Consider the following 25,171-nt stretch of genomic DNA (forward strand, 5'->3'; position numbering starts at 1 on the left):
AAAAATGACATATATTAATTATTACTAAGGAATCTCAAATTCAAACCACATCTTACCCACCACTTTATTATGTTTAGAGATGACATTTAATTACCCATTTTTTTTTGTCTTTTTCTTTTAATAACAGATCGTCTAACATACGTAACATATGGTACCGTACCGTACCCAAACTCAATATGTATTGAAAAATTCAATATAAGTAAATTAATTTAGTGGTAATGAAGTTGGCTAAATACTTGCCACTTCAAGTTTCATGACAAATATTTACATCTTTAAGTTTCATGATGATGGTCTTAAAAGGGAAGATCAAGTCAAGTGTAGAGAAAATAAAATTGAAAAAGGTTAAATCAAATATAAGTTGCAGAAATTATATAAGATTAACTTAATTAAGTTCATATGTTGGAGTTTTCATACTTGGGTCACTAAGAAATATTCAAAAATTCATAACCTTTCACTTCAACTTAATAAATTATGTGGGTTATTAAACCACTTAAACTAAGTTAATGAGTTTAAACTATCAATATTAAAATATAATTAGTTAAATATAATTAAATAAACATAGTATTAAAAAATATAAAGATTAAAAATTAAGATATTAACCAGAACTCTTAAAAACAATAATCTTCCAATAACTCTAAAAAGACTAGAATATTCTTAATTTTTTTTAATATTAATTTTTGTTGAGAAAATTACTTTATAACAATGGTAAAATAATAGTTTTTTTAATGCCACAATGAGATAATTGAAAAAATCAAATCAAATCTCAAACAATAAAATCAAATACATAATGAGTTATATTAAAATCTTTTCAAACACATTAAAGATACACTAATACAAAGGCATCTGTTAATAGTGGACTATGAAATAAGAAAAATCTCACCGAAGTGAAATAGTATATGAGAATAACTCAAACAAAGATATAGACGAATCATTTGGTAGAGAACGCCAGGATGATTCCTCATATGTGATTCGAGCCAAAATCGATACCGATCTACTATCTAATTGTCTCGCTAAAACTCTAAATATTTAATCATTACTTTTGTTTATGTTCTCAATCTTTCTATTTTTTTATTGAGAAATGATTGAGAGAGGAAATTTGAGGGAGGAAATGACGTGACGCAATTTGATTAGTAAAAAAATAACAAAATTTTTCTCTTTTCTCTCTCCTCACCTTTTATTCTTTTTTTCAACAGTGATGTAATGACATATTATTCCCTCCCTCAAATTCCCTTCCCATGTCACTCCTCTTTTTTATTATTATATATCTATAAAGGACTTCTTCTCTAAATAAGAAATGGCTTTTTACTTTCACCTCATTTTGTCCAAGCCCATATCACATGAGTTAGTCCCAACAATTTTGGGAAATTGGACGAAATGACCCTAAAAATAGGCCTATTTGCCTCCGTGGTCAGGTTTAATAATATTTGATCTGGTGACCACTTAATTTTTTTGGGACGAAATTACCCTTTTCGCGTAACGCGAAGGGACTTCGCGTTTTGCGAAGTGAGACGCTGTGAAAAGTCCAGAATACCCTTACTATATAATAAAATTCGGCCATCTTTTTTTCATTTCTTTTCTTCCCTTCTCTTTCTTCCCTTCCGCTTTTCTCCTCCTTCTCTCTAATCTCGCCGGCGACGGAGTTAAACGACGACACTCAATGAGCTCCACGACGAGCACAAGCACTGTAACAATTGGTAATTTAATGTATTTCAAGTTTATTGTTGTTCATTTATGCATTTTCGAATCACTGTGTTGTTTAGGGTTTCATCTGATGATACTTCCCGTTTCGTTAAGTGCTTCCCGTTTCGCTAAGTGCTTCCCGTTTCGCTAAGTGCATCCCGTTTTGCGAAGTGCTTCCCGTTTCGCGAAGGGTTTCCATTTCACAGTATTAATTATCCCGTTTCCATTTTTTCTTGCAGCCGAAGTTTTCGTTTTTTATAATGGAGAGTGGAAAGCTGATGCTAATGGAATATGGTTTTTTGATGCCTCTTCAATCAAAACATTGGATTTACCCCAAAGTACTCGTTATGCTGAATTAATTGATAAACTCCATTAAAGACTTCAAGTGCAGAAATCTACGTATGATTTAGTGCTGCAAGTGAAGTATGATATTCCGAATATCACAAATCCTAAACCCGTTTTTATTGAAGATGATGAGGATCTGAACATATATTTATCACGCTTGATTTTGGGTCGAACTGTGTCACCATTGTGTGTGTCTGTAGTAGAGAAGTCACAATTTACTAAAGAAAAGATACCACTACTTACCTACCCAACTCAAGAAAGTATTCTCTCACAATTTACTCAGAAAATTGTACCAGAAGCTTTACCCTCGGAGGTCTTTGTTGAAAGTAATGAAGCCGAAGATAACTCTTTGCCTCACATCCCACTTACTCAGGACTTGCATGCATCGATACCTACACCACATAGTGCGAGAAGAGCATCAACGGGTACACCTACTAGTGCAAGAAGATCATCATTGGGTACACCATGTAGTGCAAGAAGATCATCATTTGGTACACCATCGACAGACATATCACCGACAGACATATCACCGACAGACATATCACCGACAGACCCCTCATTTGCGTTGGCGTTAACTACTAAAACCGTATTGGAAGTCGGTGCCTTGTTTGAAAATAAAAAAGAACTACAACTGATGCTATATAAATATGCGATGACTAATCATTTTGAATTCAAGGTGGAGAAGTCAAGAAAACATCTTTGGTATGTGAAATGTTTGGATGAGAAATGCAAGTGGAGATTGCGTGCCGTGAAAGGTAAATTATCTGAGATGTTTGAGATCCGGAAATTCGACCAACAACACTCATGCTCAGTTCTATCGAGGCTAGAGAAAAAAATGCAAACACCAACATGGGTTATTGGGCAGTGCGTGAAGAGTAAGTATATGGACCATCACCATAATCACTTGCCTAAGAAAATAATTGAAGACATGCAGGCAACTTATGGGGTAAATTTGACTTATAATAAGGCTTGGAGGGCTAGGGAAATGGCATTAGTGGCGGTGCGAGGAACGGTTGAGGATTCATATGAAAAATTACCCTCATACCTTTACATGTTGGAGAAGCATAATCCTGGTACCATAACAGACATCCAAACAGACGAGGTCGGGCACTTCAAGTATATGTTCATGTCCTTAGGCCTCTCTATTAGGGGTTTCAAAGCATTTTGTCGTCCCGTATTGTGTGTTGATGCCAGTTTTCTTAAGCACAAGGTGGGAGGTCAACTATTGGTGGCTATTGCATTAGATGCTAATGAACAATTATATCCTGTCGCATTCGGAGTTGTTGATTCAGTTGGACTTATTTTATGCAAAAATTGAGAGAAGCAATTGAATTAGTTGATGATCTCGTCTTCGTATCCGATAGACACCCAAGCATCGCCAATGCCTTATGTGCTGTTTTTCCAGAAGCATACCACGGTGCGTGCACATATCACATAAAGATGAATATCAACGCGAAATTCAAAACTGATAATTGTCATATGGAGTTTGATATGGCTTCTCGTGCGTACACTGTCCACGAATTCAATCGTTTTTTGACAAGATAAGGGTTAAAGATAATAGGATTGCTGCCTATTTGGAAGAAATTGGATTTCAAAGATGGAGTAGAGCATTTTTCCCCGGTAAGCGATACAATCAACTAATAAGCAATTATGCTGAGAGTTTTAATAGTCAGAGCAGGGAAGCCAGAAAGTACCCCATTTCCTCAATGGCCGAGTATTTAAGATTGACAATACAAGGTTGGTTTAATGAGAGAAGAGAAAGAGCGTCCAACCACCGAGAAGTGTTATCTCCAACATATGAAAAGTGGTTACGTGAGGGATTCGAGAAGGCTAGATTCTATACAGTATCATCGCTTAACCGATTCGAGTTTTATGTGCATGACAATCAGTCTCATTTTAAAGTCAATTTGAAAGACATGAACTGCACTTGTAGGGTATTTGAAGTTTCTGGTCTTCCTTGTACTCATGCAATGGCTGCTGCCCGTCACCGCAATTTGGTTTGTTATGACTTTTGTTCAAGGTATTATTCAGCTCACATGTTTAATTTATTTAACCAATTGTTTAATCATTTTATTTTCCATTCTTACAGGTATTACACAACTGAATCTTGGATGAATGCATATGCGGAGACATGTTACCCTGCTGGTGATGAAGACGATTGGGATATTCCCGAAATGATCAAGGAACGCGTATGTCTAAAACCACCTGTCAAGGTTAAGAAAGGGCGCCCACAAACAAAGCGTAGGTCATCTCAAGGTGAGGTACGTAAGGCTCCGAGACGATGCAGCTCATGTGGTGGACTAAGACATAATAGGGCCACATGCAAAGCAGTCATGCCTGCACCATCTACTGCAAAAACATCATCATCTAAGCATCAAGACTCATCTTCTCAACAGCACGAGCCATCATCTCAACAATATGAACCTTTAGATTGATTGGGATAAGTTGTATAAGTGTTTTGGATAAGTTGTATTATGTTTTGGATAAGTTGTATTATGTTTTCGGATAAGTGTTAATCGGATAAGTTGTACTCGGATAAGTTGTACTCGGATAATGTTAATCGGATAAGTTGTAATCTGTATGTTGTATCTAGTTTATCTGTGTACTGAAGGAGTACTTAACGTTTCGTTAAGTACTTATCGTTTCGTTAAGTACTTATCGTTTCGTTAAGTACTTAACGCTTCGTTAAGTTAAACTTGGTTTAAGTTAAAGTGAGTTTAAGTTAGTTACTTGGTATGATTTATGTACATTGATTTATATGTTCAATTCTTTGGTATGTAAATATCAGACTACCAACCAACCAGACTACATTAAAACTACAAATATTTTAACATGAAATGTAACTTAAGTTGAAGTTCTACCCAAAAAGTAATACAAGTTCAGAATACATAAGCACAAGTCAAGTTCTATCCAAAAATCAATAAACGATTACAATACAAACTAAGGTTCTGTAATTTGATGAAATAACCGGACCGCCATCTTTTGTCGAAAAAACTCCATTTCATTGGAAGTCACCTTCTCTACACCTAAACCAACAGTCAAGTATTCCATGTGCATAAGCATAAATACACCACAATCCCCACTTTCTGCTGCTCTAGGGACTTCCCCATATTTGGCGACTGCATTTTTGGCTGGGTGTGGCAACCTTTTATATGTCAGTTTCTGGAAATTGAAATTAGGATACCGTTGTAGCTCAGCATCACTGGCTCCCATTGCATATATTCGTGGAAACATCTCACACAAAGGTCTCAGGTATGGATCGAGATTCCTATAAATACTCGAGTCGCAGTCATAAACGTCAATGTGATTATCTTGTACACGAACGACGCACAGTACCCAATGCTTGTTGCCAATGTTTAAAGGCACGTAAATATCGTCTACTTGTGGCCATTCTGGCATATGTCTATGGTCCGCACCCCAGAAGTACTGAGCAAATACCTCTGATATTGGAAAATTTTCAGGATCTTTTTTAAAGTTCGGGTACTCTCGCCTCATCATATCTGCTAATAAGCAATCCCCTATTGATACTTTACAATGTTTATATGTCTTGGGATATTGCTCAATCCTTTTGCGTAACAAGTGGCAGACTGCGTCGACTTCCTACAAAATGGGGGAAAATGCAGCATATATCAAAAACCTTATTCATAAGTTAAAGAATTAATATGAAATGCAAGACTTACAGGATCTTTAAGCCATGTGCACTTTGTTAGAACTCTAACAAACAACTTCTTTCGTGCTTCGCAAGTAAACACAGTCTTTGTCTCATCATTGGTGGCTACATCTTTCAACCAATTCTGTAATTGAACCAACAACTCATCATCAAATTTTTGAAGGGGATTGATAGTTAATGGATCATTCGTCTTTGGCTGTTTTGACAAAGAAGGGTTGGTGTAGTCTTCATCTTTCTTCTACTTCCTCACTCTTTTTTTGGGAACTACTCCTTTAGGTGGAGTGTTGTATAATTGGAAATCATCATCATCGTTCTCATCCTTCCCATCCCTCGAATCCTTCCCATCTTTCCCATCGTTCTCATCCTTCCCATCCGTGGCATCCTTCTCAACCTTGACTTTCTTCTCAACCTTCCCAACCTTGAGTTTAACCTTCCCATCCTTGGCTTTCTTCTCAACCTTCTCAACCTTGACCTTATCCTTCTTTTTCTCAATTATTTCTTGCATCATATCGGAGAGCAACATCTCCCCACCATCCACCTTCACATCAGTCTCAATCTCCCCAACATGCACCTTCACCTTGACATCATTCTCAATCTCACCACCATCCACCTTGACATCATTCCCAATCTCACCACCATCCACCTTGACATCATTCTCAATCTCACCACCATCCACCTTCACATCAGTCTCAATCTCCCCACCATCCACCTTCACATTATTCTCAGTCTCCTCCACCTTCACCACACTATCCTCCACCTTCCTATCCTGCAAAAATAGAATAACAGTGTGGTCAACGTTTACTTCCCAAAACATTTGACTTTGCTAATCAAAACTTACCTCAGTTTTATCCTCTACCTTCACACTCTCCTCCTCCACCTTCCCATCCTTCATCTCCATCTCATTCGTCTTCATCTCCTCCACCTTCCCATCCTTCATCTCCATCTCATTTGTATTCATCTCTATCTCATTCGTCATCATCTCCTCCACCTTCCCATCCTGCAAAAAGAAAACAATAGTGTGGTCAGCGTTTACTTCCCGAAACAACATTTGACTTCGCTAATCAAAACTTACCTCAGTTATATCCTCCACCTTCTCACTCTCCTCCTCCACCTTCCCATCCTTCATCTCCATGTCATTCGTCTTCATCTCCTCCACATTCCCTTCCTGCAAAAATAAAACAACAGTGTGGTCAGTTATGAACAACAAAAGATAAGTACTTAACGAAGTGTTAAGTACTTAACGAAGCGTTAAGTACTTAACGAAGCGTTAAGTACTTAGCGAAGCGTTAAGTACTTAACGAAGCGTTAAGTACTTAACGAAGCGTTAAGTACTTAACGAAGCGTTAAGTACTTAACGAAACGATTAGTATCTTTATCTTACCTCAGTCTTGCCCTTCTTTTCCAATTTGCTCTTCTTCTTCTTCTTCTTCTTCCTCTCCTCCATACTATCTAATTTGCCTATTAACGTGGCCATCCTTTGGTTGGATTTGGCTAATAACTGTTCGCACATACTAACAACCAACTTTTTCATATAAGCCTTGTGATGTGCTTGAGTTTCTTCGTAAGCTGTTTTCATCTCTTTGAGCTCCTCCTTCACCTCTTTGATGAGCTCCTCCTTCAGCGCTTTTACCTCCTCTTTCAGCTCTTCACATTTACATCCAACAGAAGATGTTGGAGGTAATCCAGGACTAGTAGCGGATGGGGGACTAGGAATGTTGGCAGGACTAGATTCATAAGCAAGCTTCCTCTTCAGGTTTACTGCTTCTTTGAGATTAAGCACAGCCTTTCTCTTCCGGGTGTTTGGTTTGGAAGTAGGTTCTTCTTGATCATCCTCAGGTTCACTTCCCTCCTCTTCATCATCATAATCCTCCTTCACTAACTTCCCTTCTGTAAATCGCTCAAAAAATTCATCAGTTGACTCATCTATTTGTTCAAAGTCCTCACCACTGTATAACCTCTTCTTCATGGAGGACTCTTCCATCTCAGTTAGATCCGTTGTCTCCAGGGCAGACTTTATCTCGATCAAGGTGTTCTTCCTGTTGGAATGATAGACTAACAACCTTGGGCGTAGAGGATCATTAAGCTCATTCTTTCTAGCAAATTTAGGGACAAAACCTTTGATGACCTCATATGTCCACACTTGAAATGCCAGTGCAAACCCATAAATGTTATAAGCAAAAGGAGCATAAGGATCAGTACTCTTTTTCTTCTTCTTATAATATTTGTGACTGAGATGTCTCATGTTCTTGTTCAAACCCTTGAGGGTGGCTCTAAAGGTCACCTTCCCCCAAGGAAATCGGAGGAAACTTTCCTCGTCTTCGACCATGTGGAGGATTTTTGCAAATACCACCCTCCTTGGGTCAAATGAAAATAGGTACTAGCAAATCAGGCATACCAGCCCCATCTTCCAGGCATCTTCCTTATCTCTACATTTCAAAAAAGCAGTCTCCAACTCTTGCATTACTACACTCGTCTTCCCTTTAAAATATTTTACCAACAGAGGTGGACAACCTCGGCATTCTTCTTCGTTCACCTCAGGAAACCTTCCGAAGTTTAGGCCCGTCACCAAGGCGTACTCTTTCATACCAAACACAAGTTGTTGCCCATTGATATTGAAAGTTATCTCCTTGGAGGTTGAGGTTACCCTCCTAAGCAACATGTGATGTACAATAGTTCCTGAGAACTGCAACACTGGCGCAGAGACTATATATCTGAATTGGGTATTGTACACCTTCTCCACAAGATCCATTTCCTCAAACTTCATAACAATCTTCTTCAGGCAGAGGGCGCTTTTCCAAGAAATCCGTCCAGGGAAATCAGGAACGGTGGTTTCTGCCATCTACAAAAGGAACAACAACAAAAATGTAAGATCATATACATAGACCACATCAAACGTTAAGTACTTAACGAAGCGATAAGTACTTAACGAAGCGTTAAGTACTTAACGAAGCGTTAAGTACTTAGCGAAGCGTTAAGTACTTAACGAAGCGTTAAGTACTTAGCGAAGCGTTAAGTACTTAACGAAGCGTTAAGTAATTCGCGAATCCCTAAACCAGAAACAATAACCAACAACCAGAAACAAACATGCAAATATAATGCAATAATCAATAACCAGAAACAAACATTAAACGCTAAACCTAACCAAATAAACTGAAACAGCCAAAACCCTAAAACTAAACATGCAAATATGAAAACCCATAACCAAAAAAAGACATGCAACAACCAAAAAAAACAAACCTGAGATTTATGGGGAATCAATGATAGAGAGAGAGGACACGAGGGGGACGGGCAGATCGGCCTTGTCAAAGTCTTCAGTGAGACGGTTGTAGTAGAGAGAGAGGAATCGAGAGGATTGAAGAGGGAAAATGGAAGAAATGAATGTCGAAATGTTTTATTTTTTAAAATATATGGTATGGCGCGTGCATATACGCGCGCCTCTTCGTCTTCCTACGCGCGCGTGCAGAAACGCTAAGTACTTAACGAAGCGTTAAGTACTTAGCGAAGCGTTAAGTACTTAGCGAAACGTTAAGTACTTAACGCTTCGCTAAGTACTTAACGCTTCGTTAAGTTCTTAACGCTTCGTTTAGTAACTAGCAGAAACGATATCATCTGCAAATATCATCACAGCCAAAAGAACAATCAATAAGATGAACAAACTAATAAACCAATATGAACAAATATGAACATATATGAACAAATATGACCCAATATGAACAAATATGATTCAATATGAACCAATATTAACCAATATCACCAAAAAGAACATATTTAGGGTTAGGGTTTCATTAAGAAATACAAATAAGAACATAAATCTGTTATATAAACATAGATTCGGGGATTAGGTTTCTTATCTTGTAGATTTATACTTTAGGGCTCGCCGTCGCCGGAGTTTACGCCGCCGGCGACAAACTCAGGAGGAAAGAAAGCTTGAGAGAGAAAGAAAATGAGAGAAATGAAAAAATTTGAGTATATATATCAATACTGTTTCACTTCGCGAAACGCGAACTCCCTTCGCGTTACGCGAAAAGGGTAAATTTGTCCAAAAAAAATTAAGTGGTCACCAGATCAAATATTATTAAATCTGACCACGGAGGCAAATAGGCCTATTTTTAGGGTCATTTCGTCCAATTTCCCACAATTTTAAATGTTTTTTCTATTATAAATTAATGACAATTATTAATATTAACTTATTTTGTAATAGTGTGAATAGAACACCTCTGGTAAAACTTGTATCAATTAGAAAAATCTATTTTCTTTATTTGAAAATATGTACAAAATCTTGATAGAACATACATGTTTATTAAAGTTGATATATAATAGAAATCAACCAAATAAGCTTAATTATTTTTTTAAAATGTTTTATCAATTGCATAAAGAAAATAAAAATTATATATATACCAATTTTGACATTGTTCTATATACTCCTCAATATCATCAAATTTTAAAAATAATCCAAACTCAGCTGTATTAAACCAATTAATTATAATAAAGTATTTTCTTAATTTTCAAATCCATAAATAATAATTTATGTATATATATGAGCTATAATCAATACTACCCAACCACTGCTGGTAAACATTGAAGTTTCTAAATTAATTATTCTCCTGCTAGATAGCTAGCTGTTATCCTCATAATTTAAGAATTTGGTAGCTATGGAAAACTCAAGCTCAGGCCTGAAAAAGGGTCCATGGACCCCTGAAGAAGATCAAAAACTCATTCACTACATCCAGATCCATGGTCGTCCTTCCAATTGGCTAGCTTTCCCTAAGTATGCTGGTATGTATTTTAATTCATCATGATTAATAATATCCTACAATATCTAATACAAAAAATCATTTATTAGGTCTTCAAAGATGCGGAAAGAGTTGCAGACTCCGATGGATGAACTACTTAAGACCCGGAATCAAGAGAGGAAGCTTTTCATTAGAGGAAGAAGATGCTATTATCCAGTTACATAGAGCCTTGGGGAACAAGTTAAGGTTTTTTAATTGAAAACACTTTTGGGGCCTTATATTATACAAAACTAAGTTGATTTTGCATGTTTTTATATTATATTATAGGTGGTCTACCATTGCAGCTCGTCTACCGGGGAGAACAGATAACGAAATAAAGAATTTTTGGAATACCCATATTAAGAAAAAGCTTATAAGCATGGGTTTAGACCCGGTTACTCATACTCCTCGACTCGATCTTATGGACTTCACCTCACTCGTTGGCTCAGGTCAGCTTAGTCTTACAAGTTGGCTTGGACTTCAAGCCCTAATAAACCACCCCGAATTGCTACAAATGGCTGCAGCCACTCTCTTGTCAACCGAACCAGTACTACTACCAAGATCTAATGAAGATATTCAAAACATTCAATTAGACAACATGATTGCACCTTCAAATACACAAGTAGCACCCTTGATCACGACCGATCATGATCCTAATTACACGACTACTAATGATTATGTGAATGATCGGTGTTGGAAGGATATTATTAAAGATAATGAATTGAAATTACTTTCTTCTGTTGACCAAAGAAGCAATAATAATGTTTGCATGAATGAATCATCTGATTATGGTTGTAGCACTAGCTATAATAATCCAGTAAGGACAGATACATCTGATAATTTGTTCTTTGGATCGTTGATCAACTCATCATGTGATCATGTTGAACATGCCATCAACCATGATGATCATTATTTTACCAACATGTTGCAGTTTGATAATATTCCACAAAACCAGCAGCAGGACTTTGATGATGATTTCATGATGTGAAAATTGGTCATTGTAATATTGTAATAAGTAATTTGTTGTATTTTTAGACTGTTTAATATAGAATAATATTGTGTAAATAATAAATGACAATAGAATAAATAATTAAACTATTAATTATATATATAGTCACTTTGATGATGAATATTTTAATAACAATATTTACTTGTATGTCTTTTTTTTTGCAAAACATCTAATAATTATAATTATAGTTGTATAATAAGTATTATTTATATTGTTATTAAGATTTCATTTTTTAAAATTTGTTTTGAAATGTCGGTGAAAACAGTGGCAAAGCTAATTACTCTTATCGAGAATCTCGAGAATATACCAACTCGAAAATATATATGTCGCAGCTAAGAGATACTTTATATTTTTTTATTCTTATTTTCATGGATTGTAATTTTTTATTTATTTTTATTATGTACTTAAACCAATCTTATTGTTTTTTATTATACATTTATCATATATATATATATATATATATATATATATATATATATATATATATATATATATATATATATATATATATATATATATATATATATATATATATATATATATATATATAAAGTAAAAGAATGCTAAGATGAAAAAGCCCATTGGACTTGAGCCCATTGGACTTGAGCTTAATTAGGCTGGTATTTCTCTCTATATATATGAATAGAAGAAAAAAAAATGTCTCTTCCAAAGATGAGCCATTATTAATTGACAAGTATTCTAATGATTAAAAAAATATGATAATATCATATGCAAGATCAAAAACTTTGTTTTTATTCTTAAAGACGATGTAAATGGGGGATGACGTTGGTGTAACACTTGCACAAAGCTTTCTGTTTTACCTATATAGTCTATCATCACTTTATTTTTATTTTTAAACACAGAAGGTAATCTCTTTTTTGGGATTTAAAGAGAGCCACAAATGGGAAAAAAAGATATCAAGATTTTGTGATGATGAAAAAGAAGTAATTAAAGAGTGTTAGCTTTAGTGGTATCTTATAATTAGTAACTTTATTATAATATATTCCTATGAATCTTCCTATATATCTAACTTTTTATTATAAAATTTCACATTTTCTATAACATTTTAACACTATATATATGTATATATATTAATAATCTAATGTTATATAATATGTAAAAGTTGTAATAATAAGTGATGCCCTCCATAACATCTATAAAGTGTGTATGTTTCATATATATATCCCACATGCTTAATTTGTTTTGAATATAATATATATATATATATATATATATATATATTTGAAGATTAAATATATCTTTCTCATTTAAAACACATATTAAATTTGAAATGGATATATCAACAATATTTTAAATACTACTTTTATTGTTCTATTTCTTTCTATATAAAAACAAACTCCAGAGAAGTTGAAAGTCAAATTTTATTTAGCATCCTTCAAGGATTTCTTGTATTTTTTCCATGAAACTCAAATTTAAATTAATGTTATGTTTTGTTCGGACCGATATCATGTTTAGTCGAATTTATTTTTTTATCTCTTGATTTTTATAGTTCAAATAATACTCACACTCATTGATGGTCGTTTTTGTTCGTACGCTCCAATTGTGTTAGTGATCATTCATCGAATTGTGTTCGTCCCCTTTTTAGCACCAAATGAGACAAATTAATCGGATTTGAAGTTATTTTTATTTTTTTCAATAAAAAGTTAATTGATTAGATCTCTCATATAGAAAACCTCTTACATATATCCTCCCATAGTCCAATTTTTTTTTTATAGGTTTCTCACTTTTTTTTGCCATGTAAATATTCTATTTTCATTTGACAGAATCTTTTTCAACGTGGTTTATCAATCGTCGGCTAAAAATAGTTTTATTAACGCTCATAATTTTCGGTATAAATTTTTTCGACACCGTTTCATTGACTTTACTTCAATCGTCATTATTCAATAACACAAAATTAGTTCATATATGAATCTTTTATATTAGGAATTTTATTTTTATAAATTATTTATACAATTTGATATATAGATTTATTATTGAGTTTTACATGTTATTTTATATTATTTATTAATTTATTTTTTATTAAATAAATAAATAATTGAAATAGATCACTCTGTATTAAAATATATATATTTGTTTTGTAAATATATGAAATTAATGCGAGTCATTATAATATAATAAATATAAAATTTGATCCTTAATAAAAGTGGATTTTATTATTATCTGAACACGACGAAGATGGGCCCACCAACAACGGTGTATTTAAAGAGGACACAATTTTGACTAAAACAACGAATAGGATTCTAAGCATTCTGCTATTAAACTCTCGACCAGTTTCCCAACGATTTCAAAAAAAGCAAAACCATGAAGAACAAATTGTTGATCTGCTTCAGACCCGTCGCCGCCGAAGAAGAAAACTCCGATGACCCATCTGCCGTTGATCGTTATCGTTCACTTATCCCTCTAAGAAAATCCAAGAGTTTCACCATTACAGACTTTCCCGACAGCAACAGCTTGGCTAAGAAGAAGAAGAAGAAGGAGACGAATCGGTCGATTTCAGGCTCTTTCGAAGCAGCCATGTTTGCGCTTTCATTTGTAAGTTAAAAAGCTTGATTTCTTCACAAAATAATCTCCTGATTTGATTCTATATATTTATATCTGTAATCATGTGCAGTCACAGAGGAAAGATTCAAATGGAAAAGTCGATTTGAGGAGGAACAGATTGACAAGTAAAAGTAGCCGTTTCTCTTCTGAAAATAGATGTTGGAATCCAAGAATCAAGGAGAGTCCATCAGAGGCTTCGTTAAAGTTGGGTTCATGTTTGTTGGATCATGAAGAAGAAAAACAGAGTATTATTAAGAATTCCGATGATGAGGAGAAGAAGAAGAAGAACAGAGTAGTGGTAGTGTCTGATTCGAGTTTGAGATCGAAGTGGGGGGTTTATTTGATTGTTGTGATGAGTGTTTTTATGATTGTTTTTTATGGTCGGGTTTACTCCTTAGTGGTCACATCATGTTTAAGTTTCTGTTTTTTATGTCGCCGGAAAAATTTGAAGATATTGCCGGCGGAGAATCAGAGATTTGTCATGATGAAAAAAGATACTTTGAAGTCGGCAAACCCACCAAAAGGAATAGGCTTCCATTAATGTCGATATTAACTTTATACTTGTGACAAAATCACTTTTCCCGTGCTTCATGTTCAACTTTCTAGAAAGTTACTTCAATGCATTTAAGAACCTTCATGGATAGAAACCACTCTTCTTCATATGCATGAGCCGTGTTTGTTAGGGTATAAATTATAATGCTAAACTTTTTTTTACTTTACTATAAGTCTACATGCAGGTTAATATCATAAGGGTTATTAAAAAAAATGTGGGTATAAAAAAAATATTCGTGTAAAAACTCGAACACATAACCTAGATTATCGTCTTTATTGCATAAAGTAACCTAAGATTCAAAGTGGTTTGAGAGTAGTGGTTGGATTCTCAAATCTAAACCACCAGTCTTGATGCTTATTTGAGAGTAGGTGTAACATTTATTTATTTAATTAATATTAATATAACTTGTCAATAAATAGGTCCACAATGATAACTTTTTTCTATGGGGAATTTCATTGTTAATTCTCAATTTAAAAAAAAAAAAAGGTTAATGGGTCCATCCATGTACACACAATAACTATATAATTATTTAATATTTCAATTTGTGTGCCAATTTTGAAAGTCCATACTTAGAACTTAGAAGTAGTGCATGGCGGCTGAAATAAAGATACTTTTCATTAATCAAAGACAACATGACACATGAAAAGTAACATCTTATTATTATTTTGATACCAAATATGTAATTTCACACTATATTGGACTAGCTTCTTACATTAAAAACAAAATAAGTTTCATAAATGTTGCTTCCAAATAACATATTATATGTGTTCCTGGTTGTTTACAATGTTGGTTTGAAGAGACAGAGGAATTGGAGGGCGGTTGACATCAACAATCCCTTCAAGGATCAAAACCACTTGATTCATTGTCGGCCTATGATCTTCCTCATCTTGTATGCACCAGCAAGCCACCCTACAAATTCTCATAACTTCCACAGGCTCGACGTTATTTCTATCCAATCTATCATCCAATAGGCTAAGAATATCGCCCCCTTCTACTACCAAATTTGCAGCCAAAGTTGGGAAGAACTTAACCATCCCATTTCCAGATGAATCAGAGTTCCTTTTTCCTGAAATTAACTCGAATAGAATCATTCCGTAGCTGTAAACATCGGCTTTTGCTGTTATAGGTACACCTGATATCCATTCGGGAGCAAGATAGCCTCTTGTAATTCCTCTCATTGTCGTGAGCATTCGGCTGAAATCTCGACCAATGAGGTTTGCCAGACCGAAATCAGCCACCTTGGGGATGAACTTGGAATCTAGAAGGATGTTTTCAGGCTTTATATCGCAGTGAATGATGCAGTCGCTACACTTTTCATGTAAGTAAGTCAAGCCACGGGCTATTCCAATGGCAACTTTGTACCTGGTTTTCCAGTCTAAAGATTTGGAATAGTTTTGATTGAAAAGAATAGAATCCAAAGAGCCATATTTCATGTACTCGTAAACTAGCAACTTCTTGTTGCCTTTGGAGCAGAATCCGTGAAGATGGACAAGGTTAACGTGTTGAACGGTCCAGATATTTCGCACTTCAGTTCGGAATTTCTTATCTCCTTGGCTGATGCCGTCGAGCTTCTTAACCGCTATCAGTGTTGAATCAGACAACATTCCTTTAAAAACAGAACCAAATCCTGTTCCTCCTCCAACTCCTAATTTCTCTGAGAAGTTTTTGGTGGCAGTTTGTATGTCCTGGTAGATGAACGTGACTAAAGAGCCTTCCACCACCTTTGATATGCCAAGCAATCTCTTCTTCCTCCTTTTTATTATAATGAAGAAAAGGAGTCCTGAAACAGCTATAATAGCACATACTGAACCTACAATGGCGCCTATGTTTGTTCCGGTTCTTCTACTCTTACCACTGTAAAGATCTTCGGCAGAAAGTCTGATATAAATACTCTTGCCATTACCCTCGTTTTGATCGAGCTGTTGTAGATTGAACAACTCTGCATTCCAAACCAAACATCTGTCATGAATGTTGTAAGAATAAGCAGTGCAAGAGCAGTCATTCAGACAAATAGATGCACAATCCTTCATATCCTCTATTTGAATGGAAAAAGACTTTGGATTCTTCGGCAATCTCATGTTGGTGAACAACATGAATCTGTCTTTATTGCCATTTTCGCATTGCAAATCAAACTTCCTAACACAGCCACCTGAAAAATCATTGAGATCCCAATCAGCCTGTGACTTGGGATGGAACCCATCCAAGCAATTGCAGAATGGAGGAGTGATCTCATTGCAGGCTCCATTTCCTCCACATAAAGCATAAACCTCACACTGTGTTCTTGGCTGGTTCCAGAACAAATTCCATCCAACACCCTGCACCCAAGTTAATACCCTGATTTGCCCCCCTACATCCAAAAAGAATCGAGAAATACCTTTAGGATCATACATCTTAAATATGAAGTAACTCTCGTTCTCGTTGCTAACATAGCTGTAGTTGTAGAGGAAGTCAAGCCTCATCTCGGGCACCAAGCTGAATATCTTCCCATTCCCATTCCACGGGCCGCTAGACCAGTACTGCTCTGATCCATTCCACTGAATAAGATATTGATTGTTAATTCCATCAAGTTCAAACGAAAATAACCCCTTAGAAGGGTCCTCAGAGTTTTTCCAGGATGTGAGGATCTGGCTCGTTTTAGTTCGTTTGTTATATGAAAGCTTTGCACCAGGCAAAAATGTGTGGGTTGGGTAATCAAAGCTCTGCCAAATTGTGGAATTTGAGACGTCTTTTAGCACCAGATTGCCATCATCACCTAGGGTCGCTTCAATCGGAGATGATGAAGAAGAAGATGATGAGATGTTGGTGGACCAGATGGGTGTTTGAGATTCGTTGAGAAGCGCCAAATTGTTGTTTAAGATTCTGAGTTGAGATGAATACCTATCGGAGATTGGGTTATCTCTGTTAGCTACCCAAACCACAGTTTGAGTAACAGGGAGATTGTTATACCATATTCCTATGTAGTTTTTGTTGGAGTCCTTACCTGGTCTGAAGAAGCCAAGTGCGAAGATCCCACCTGCCGACACAATGGTTTGATCTCCGGAAAGCAGCGGTTGATTTGCAGAGATGGTGTTAGCAGCAGCAGCTCCATGGGAAAGCGGATGATTGTTGCTCCAAGAGAAGCTGATCATCATGAGAGATACAAAGAAAAAGACGCTATTTTTATTCTTCATGATGCTCATCATGTACATATACAACAATGACAGAGAACGGAGAAGAAGGAAGATGTTTTAAAATTTAATCTGTTCTTTCTGTCCTGTTATGCCATGAAATTGAAGAGTGTTGTTCTTGGCGGCTTTTCTGCTAAATGCAAGTCAACAAGACCTATGAATAGACAGACCGATCATGCCTTTACTTTTCCACGGCTATCTTTTCAATTAAACATGTTTGACCAATACATCAACTCAAAAAAAGACCACTTATTTTCCATATCCATAATCAACTCTTTGCATTATAAACGGAGTAAATTCGAGTGAATAAGTTGAGTATGAATGTTAGTTTTTTCTTTTTTAATTTTATTTCATTCAGAAATATTAAAATACCCTTAAGCATAATTGTTCAGTATCTTCTTACCAGTTTTCATGTACCAATATCCAAAGTGTTCCCTAGCCTCATCAATCCTCTTAAAGATGTTATTGTTTTATTATTTGAAACACATTGGTATATGAAAATTGGGACAGAAAATTTTATCTCCTCTTTTCATGTATCAAATTAAATCAAATTCATTAAGTAAATATTAAAATATTATTTATTTTAAATTTTTATTTTTTTATTCATATATATATTAATATATATATATATTAATACATCTAAGTCTTTCTACCAAAAATAAATAATCACGTCTTCTTAATTATTACCTATCATTATTTTTCTCAATAAGCCCTTACTTAATTTAAAAAAAAAAAAATTTAATACAAAATAATATTTTAATAATTTAATACTTAAACCAATTTGGGACAAATTCTTGAATTTATCAATAATCAACTAAAATAATTATTTCTTATACATGTGATTGAAATAAAATATTATTATGTTTTTATTATTATTATTATTATTATTATTATGTTTTTAATTTATGAAAAATTATATCAATATATATATTTTTTTTAATTTAAAACATTTTTTTAAAGTATAATCTACATTTTTAATTTGAAGATTATATTTTTAATTTTATAATTAATTTTTTATATCTAAACTATTTTTTGTCTAAAATTTCAGGATAAAAAATAGCAATCAAATATTTACCTTAGAAATTATTAAATTGATCAGATAATTTTATCACCAAAGGACTGGTTCGATTTTGAGTTATTTTAATAACAAAAAAAAATCAAAAATCACTTCATTCTTTGGTTATTCATCAAATCAATCAATTTATTAATCAAAATACTAAAATACAATTTATTTTTTATTTTATTTATATATATATATATATATCAATACACTTTAAATATTTTAAAAAAAAAACATTTTTACCTCCTCAAAATCATTATCCATCCTTTTTTATTCAATTTAGATTATTTCAATAACCCAAAACGAACCAAGCTCAATAGAAAATTTACAATTTGTGCATCACTTCTATTTTAGTTAAAAAAAAAGTATTTTTTCTCGTCATTTTATTTAACAAAATAAATAGCAAGGGGCGGAGCCAGGATGAAAAATTACCTAGGGCTGACTCCAATTTGCACCTCAGATTTAACTTTCTATGCTCCGCTTTTTTTTTTCCTGTAATTGATACAATAAATTAATAAATTCAAACATATAAAATAAAAGATGTATGAACATTTACTTTATGAAATTATAAAACAAAACAGTACATTTAAAACATTTAGCATACACATTATTGAAGTTGTGCCTTTCTATTCTTCTTAGAATAAAATTATTTAATTATTGTATTATTATCAATGTTTTTAGACAACTCTCGTTCAATATAGACGATCATAGAATATGTTAAAAACTTTTCTTCCATCTTGTTACGAAAAGTTGTTTTCACGAGCTTCATAGCTGAAAATGTTCGTTCCGTTGTTGTTGTAGAAACGGGAAGAGTTAAAACAAGACGAATCAACCTGCCAATTAAATAAATATATTACTATAAGTAAACAATATATGTATATTTCATAAATTATAACAAATGATAAAATTACCTATCAATCAAATTGTAGGTTTTTGACTTATTTGTCTCAACTCATCTTCGACATAATTCAAAAATAGTTGATAAATACTGAAATCTTTCATTGACGGGCATGTCAAGCTCATAGTGAGCCAATTGTGTTCTCAAGTGGTGCAAATCTTGGGCATCAAAATCTAGATGATAAAATTTCTCAGCAAGTTGATAGATGTGATCAACATTAAGAAGTTTAAAGTTGTCTTTAGGTTCCAAAGCACCACTGAGCTTAAGAAGTTCGACTGCCTCGTCCTTGAATTTACTATTGAGCTCTTCAATTTGAAAATCTATTCCAGCAATAAATACATCAAATTGATAGTGGTGCTTAACTGTAATCGAATCATTTTGTTGACAAAAACGACTTCTACTAGATTTGTAACGAGCTTCCATCTGAGGTATCTCAATGTCATACTTTTCAGAAACTTCTTCCACGCAACTGAGTAAAATATCAAATATAATGATTATTTTGTTGTTCTTTGAGGACTGTTAATGGATTTTAGACATAGTCACACACTCAAATAATGAAGAACAATTAAATTCCGTACACAAACCAGAGAGTAAACAAACAATAGGAAAATTCCATATACAGAATTTGTGGCATGAGAAGTTGGACACATCAAATGAAATCAAAAGTGCTAGGTGCTTTGATCCGTTTGCGATTGATTGTTGATCAGAATTTAAAATATAACAGAACAGATTACAGATAAAAGAGATTAAGAGAATGAAACTTGTAATGGAGGAGGAGAGTTAAGCCGATCTTGCAATGCGTAACATTACTTCAACTTCCACTTCCTCCGGTAATGATCATCGATCATATGTGCTCGGAAGATTTGATGGATGAAAGAAGTTTGATCATTTGATCAAATGAATAAATGTTTAAAAAGGAAGAGAGATAGTTGTTTATTCACTTTGCCCTATTTATTTTTTTAATTTAATTGGGGCTGGAGCCCACCCTAATCTAAGGATTATTTTAATTTAGGTGGGACTGAAGCCCACCCTAACCCATGCGTGGCTCCGCCCTGTCAATAGCATTTTCAAAATCAAGAACAATCTTATGTTGCAAAATTTATTGTTACAATAAAAGAAAATTACATTTGAAAAATAAAAAAAAATAGTAGCACAATTAGAAAAATTAACAACTTTTCACATATGCCGGAGCGGAGCCAAGATTTGAAACCTAACCGGGCTAATTTTTTATTAAAAAAATTTATCCGGGCTAGTTTTATAGTTTGCTGTCACCAATGCCTTTTAGCGACGGAAAATAACCAATAACGACAGTAATTTACCGTCATTATTAATAAAATACATACAGGCTGTATAAGGCTACTCGGGTTACTGTAGCCCGGGCCGGCTTGTACTTGGCTCCGCCCCTGCACATATGTGTTTCATTAAATAAATAAAGTTCAATCACATTTTACTTTAGATCCAAAACATTACAAATTACTTTTGTTTATAACTTTAAACAGGATTGTTATTGAATTGTTGATGATAAGCAAATATTACTTTTTTTTAAACTCAATTATTTTTTAAAATGGTCTGCTAGACTCAAACTCACAATTCTGCATCATAAACTTTACAATGAATGAAGGTAATTAACCTTACCAAAATGTTAAATTTATTAAATTGCTCATTCTAGATATAGCCACAATTCAATTTATTTATGATGTCCACAATTCAACTTATTTATAATGGATTTATGGTGATGTTTGAATTAATTAAAAAGAATAATATATTTTTTGGATTAAGAGATCGATAGAATTTCACTAGTAATGAAATATGTAACTAGTACCTTACATTTTCCCAATAAATATTAACTCCTTATGATTTTTTTCTTAATTTTTATTACTTCATTTGATCATCAAGTTTTTAGAGATAAATTTTTATTAGGAAGATTTTTACTGCAGATTTATTTTCCAAATTAAGTTTGCACTATCTCCAAAAGTAATGATATGAAACTACATACATTTTATAGCTCTACAAAAGAATGAGTTTACAATAATTTTCAATTAAATCCTATAAACTATAAATAATTATAAAATGAAATAATTAACCAAATAAAATAATAATTAACAGTCTTACAAAATATATATATATAGGGAAATCTACTTGGGACAATGCAATCTTCTGATCACTAATTTTCTTTTATGAATAATGTGTCTAAATCATTTTGTGCATAAGGTGATCATACAATTAAATCACAAAAACAAAACTGCCCATATATATGATTCTTTTGCAAATGAAAAAAAGTGGAAGATTTTGTGAATTGCAATAAATTTGGTAACAATACTTTATCATTAAACAACAGACACTAATAAAAAAAATACAAAACCTTTATAATAATATTTAACATAGAAAATATGGTAGTACAGAGGAATATAGTTAATTAGTGGCATGATCTATTTATTCAAATTAACTTAATCAAACCCTAGACGAATAAACTTAATTACCTTTAGATGAAGAAATGCTCTTGGTATGAGAATGGCCAGAAGAAGTGTCGTGGGCTTGTGCGGTTTTATTTGAAGAAGAAAAAGATATTTCTTCGAAGAAAACTAAGCTTTCATCGTCTTCAACCATGTTTTGGAGAACCCGTGGAACCGGAGGTTGTTCCACGTCTATAACCCCTTCAAGGACCTGAACCACTTGACCCATTGTAGGTCTATGTCCTTCCCAGTCTTGTATGCACCAGCAAGCCACCCTACATACTCTCATCACCTCCTCAGGTTCGGCACTTTCCCTATCCAGTCTAGCATCCAATAGACTCATAATATCTCCCCCTTCTAAGGCCACATTGGCAGCCCAAATGGGGAAGTACTTCATTCTCCCATCTCCAAAGTTCCTTCGTCCTGATATCAACTCGAATAGCATCAGCCCGTAGCTATAAACATCCGCTTTTGCCGTTATAGCTACTCCCGATATCCATTCCGGAGCAAGATACCCTATTGTACCTCTCATACTCGTCAGCACCCGGCTGAAATCTCGACCCATGAGCTTCGCCAGGCCGAAATCTGCCACCTTGGGACAGAACCCGGCATCTAGAAGGATGTTTTCGGGTTTTATATCGCAGTGGACGATGCAGTCGCGACACTTCTCGTGTAGGTAAGCCAAGCCCCGAGCTATTCCAATAGCAATTTGGTACCTGGTTTTCCAGTCCAAAATAGATTTTGAATCGTTTGGACGGAAAAGAATGGAATCCAGGGAGCCGTTTTGCATGTACTCGTAAACGAGCAACTTCTTGATTCCTTGGGAGCAGAACCCGTGAAGACGGACAAGGTTAACATGTTGAACGTTCCCAATCGTGCTCACTTCCGTCCTGAATTGCTTCTCTCCTTGGCTGATACTATCGAGCCTCTTAACCGCGATCAACGTTGAATCAGGCAACGTCCCTTTGAAAACAGAACCAAAACCTCCACCTCCTAGTTTCTCCGAGAAGTTTTTGGTGGCCCGTTGCAAGTCCCGGTACATGAAAGCAACCAAAAAACCTTCCACATTCGACCTCTTTTTCCTCCTCAGTATAAGGAGGATAACGATGCCCAAGACAATTACAACACCAACCGAACCTATAACAACACCGGTAGTCTTTTTGGCGCTTCTCTTGCTACTAGCAAACTCTTCAAATTCTTCGGCAGCAAGTCTGATATAAATACTCCTTCCATCACCCTCGTTTTGAGCGAGCTGTTGTAGATTCAACAACTCTGCATTCCAAACCGAACATAAGTTATTGTGGTAAGAATATGCAGAGCATGAGCAGTCGTTGAGGCAGGAAGATGCACATGTCTTAATATCCATTTGGTCGGGCAGAGACATTGGATTCCCGGGCAATCTCATGTTGGTGAACAGCTTGAACCCGTCTTTACGTTTATTATTATCAATATTTCCACATTGCAAATCGAAGTTCCTAACACAGCCACCCGACAAATCATTGAGATTCCAATCATCCTGTGACTTGGGATGGAACCCCTCCAAGCAATTGCAAAATTGCTGTGTGATCTGATTGCAGACTCCATTTCCTCCACATAAAGCATAAACCTCACACTGTAATGTTGGCTGGTTCCAGTATAAATTCCATCCAACACCATCCACCCAAGTGACGACCCTTAATTGTCCGGTTACATCCATAAATGCTCGACAAATGGTTTTAGGATTGTACATGTTAAACGTGAAGTAACTCTCGTTCTCATTGTTAACATAGCTGTAGTTGAAGAGGAAGCCAAGATTCATCTCGGGCAGCAAGCTGAAGTGCTTACCATTCCACGGGCCGCTATTCCAGTACTTCTCGGATCTATTCCGCCGAATAAAGTATTGATTTTTTTTTTCTTCAATTTCAAACGAAAATAACCCAGTTGAAGGATCCTCAGAGTTTTTCCAGGAGATGAGGCTCTGGCGCGTTTGAGTGCGTTTGTTGTATGAAAGTTTCGCACCAGGCAACCATGTGTGGACTGGATAATCAAAGCTCTGCCAAACTGTCGAATTTGACATGTCCTTTAGCACGAAATTACCATCATCACCTAGGGTCGCTTCAATCGGAGATGATGAAGAAGAAGATGATGAGATGTTGGTGGACCAGATGGGTGTTTGAGATTCGTTGAGAAGCGCCAAATTGTTGTGTAAGATTCTGAGTTGAGATGAATACCTATCGGAGATGGGGTTATCTCTATTTGCTACCCAAACCACAGTTTGAGTAATAGGGAGATTGTTATACCATATTCCTATGTAGTTTTTGTTGGAGTCCTTACCTGGTCTGAAGAAGCCAAGTGCGAAGATCCCACCTGCCGACACAATGGTTTGATCTCCGGAAAGCGTTTGATTTGCAGAGATGGTGTTAGCAGCAGCTCCATGAGAAAGCCCATGTTGGCTACAGAAGAAGAAGCAAATGAGGACATAGAAAAAGAAGCCAATGTTGTTCTTCATGATGTACATCTACAATGAGCGGCCAAAGAAAGAGAGGAGGAGAAGAAGAAGAAGAAGAAGAATGGAGATCTATTATGTGTTCTTCTGTTATCCCTTCATGCCACTTAATTATATAGAGTATTTTTGGCAAGTTTTCTCTTTAATGCAAGGAGTTGTTGTGTAACAAGGATAATTTAAAAAGTTATGATGAACATGATTTTGAAAAATTATAGTTCTTTTTGATACAAAGAATTTAGGGTTATTTTCCTAAGTAGTATGGGTGAACATTGTATGATAATCAACGGAAAAAAAAAACTTAATTAGTTAATAATATTTTAAAAAGTAAATATACCTTGATTATGCAAAGTAAGATATAGAAAAGATAAATATAGGTAGGTTAAATTATAAATTAAGGTACTAATTAAAATATAACATTTAACAAATCACCCCACCATTCACAAAGCTTAACTTCAATTATAAAAAAAATGTATAGTCGAGATGCATAAAAGATTAAATAACAATTTGACCTACATTA

The 25,171-nt window shown here is 34.7% G+C and overlaps 4 protein-coding genes across 4 annotated transcripts; 2 read left to right on the top strand and 2 right to left on the bottom strand.

Annotated features, from left to right (window-relative positions):
- The first annotated feature begins 10,289 nt into the window (after positions 1 to 10,289).
- LOC124939503 (transcription factor MYB41-like) lies at positions 10,290 to 11,455 on the top strand. Its single transcript, XM_047479973.1, has 3 exons — positions 10,290 to 10,471; positions 10,539 to 10,668; positions 10,756 to 11,455. Exons 1-3 carry the CDS (start codon positions 10,348 to 10,350, stop codon positions 11,453 to 11,455), a joined length of 954 nt encoding a protein of 317 aa, XP_047335929.1. The 5' UTR covers positions 10,290 to 10,347.
- Positions 11,456 to 13,740: 2,285 nt separating this feature from the next.
- Positions 13,741 to 14,679, top strand: LOC124940438. Its single transcript, XM_047480957.1, has 2 exons — positions 13,741 to 14,029; positions 14,109 to 14,679. Exons 1-2 carry the CDS (start codon positions 13,799 to 13,801, stop codon positions 14,577 to 14,579), a joined length of 702 nt encoding a protein of 233 aa, XP_047336913.1. The 5' UTR covers positions 13,741 to 13,798; the 3' UTR covers positions 14,580 to 14,679.
- Positions 14,680 to 15,340: 661 nt separating this feature from the next.
- Positions 15,341 to 17,773, bottom strand: LOC124939505 (G-type lectin S-receptor-like serine/threonine-protein kinase At2g19130). The gene has a single exon (XM_047479974.1). The coding sequence runs from the start codon at positions 17,771 to 17,773 to the stop codon at positions 15,350 to 15,352; it is 2,424 nt and encodes an 807-aa protein (XP_047335930.1). The 3' UTR covers positions 15,341 to 15,349.
- A 1,997-nt stretch (positions 17,774 to 19,770) lies between these two features.
- On the bottom strand, positions 19,771 to 24,666 carry LOC124939506 (G-type lectin S-receptor-like serine/threonine-protein kinase At2g19130). Its single transcript, XM_047479975.1, has 4 exons — positions 22,197 to 24,666; positions 21,305 to 21,308; positions 21,060 to 21,119; positions 19,771 to 20,185 (listed from the first exon to the last, which is right to left on the bottom strand). Exons 1-4 carry the CDS (start codon positions 24,664 to 24,666, stop codon positions 19,771 to 19,773), a joined length of 2,949 nt encoding a protein of 982 aa, XP_047335931.1.
- Positions 24,667 to 25,171: the final 505 nt, after the last annotated feature.

The sequence above is a fragment of the Impatiens glandulifera genome, chromosome 5, assembly GCF_907164915.1.
Source record: "Impatiens glandulifera chromosome 5, dImpGla2.1, whole genome shotgun sequence".
NCBI lineage: Eukaryota > Viridiplantae > Streptophyta > Magnoliopsida > Ericales > Balsaminaceae > Impatiens > Impatiens glandulifera.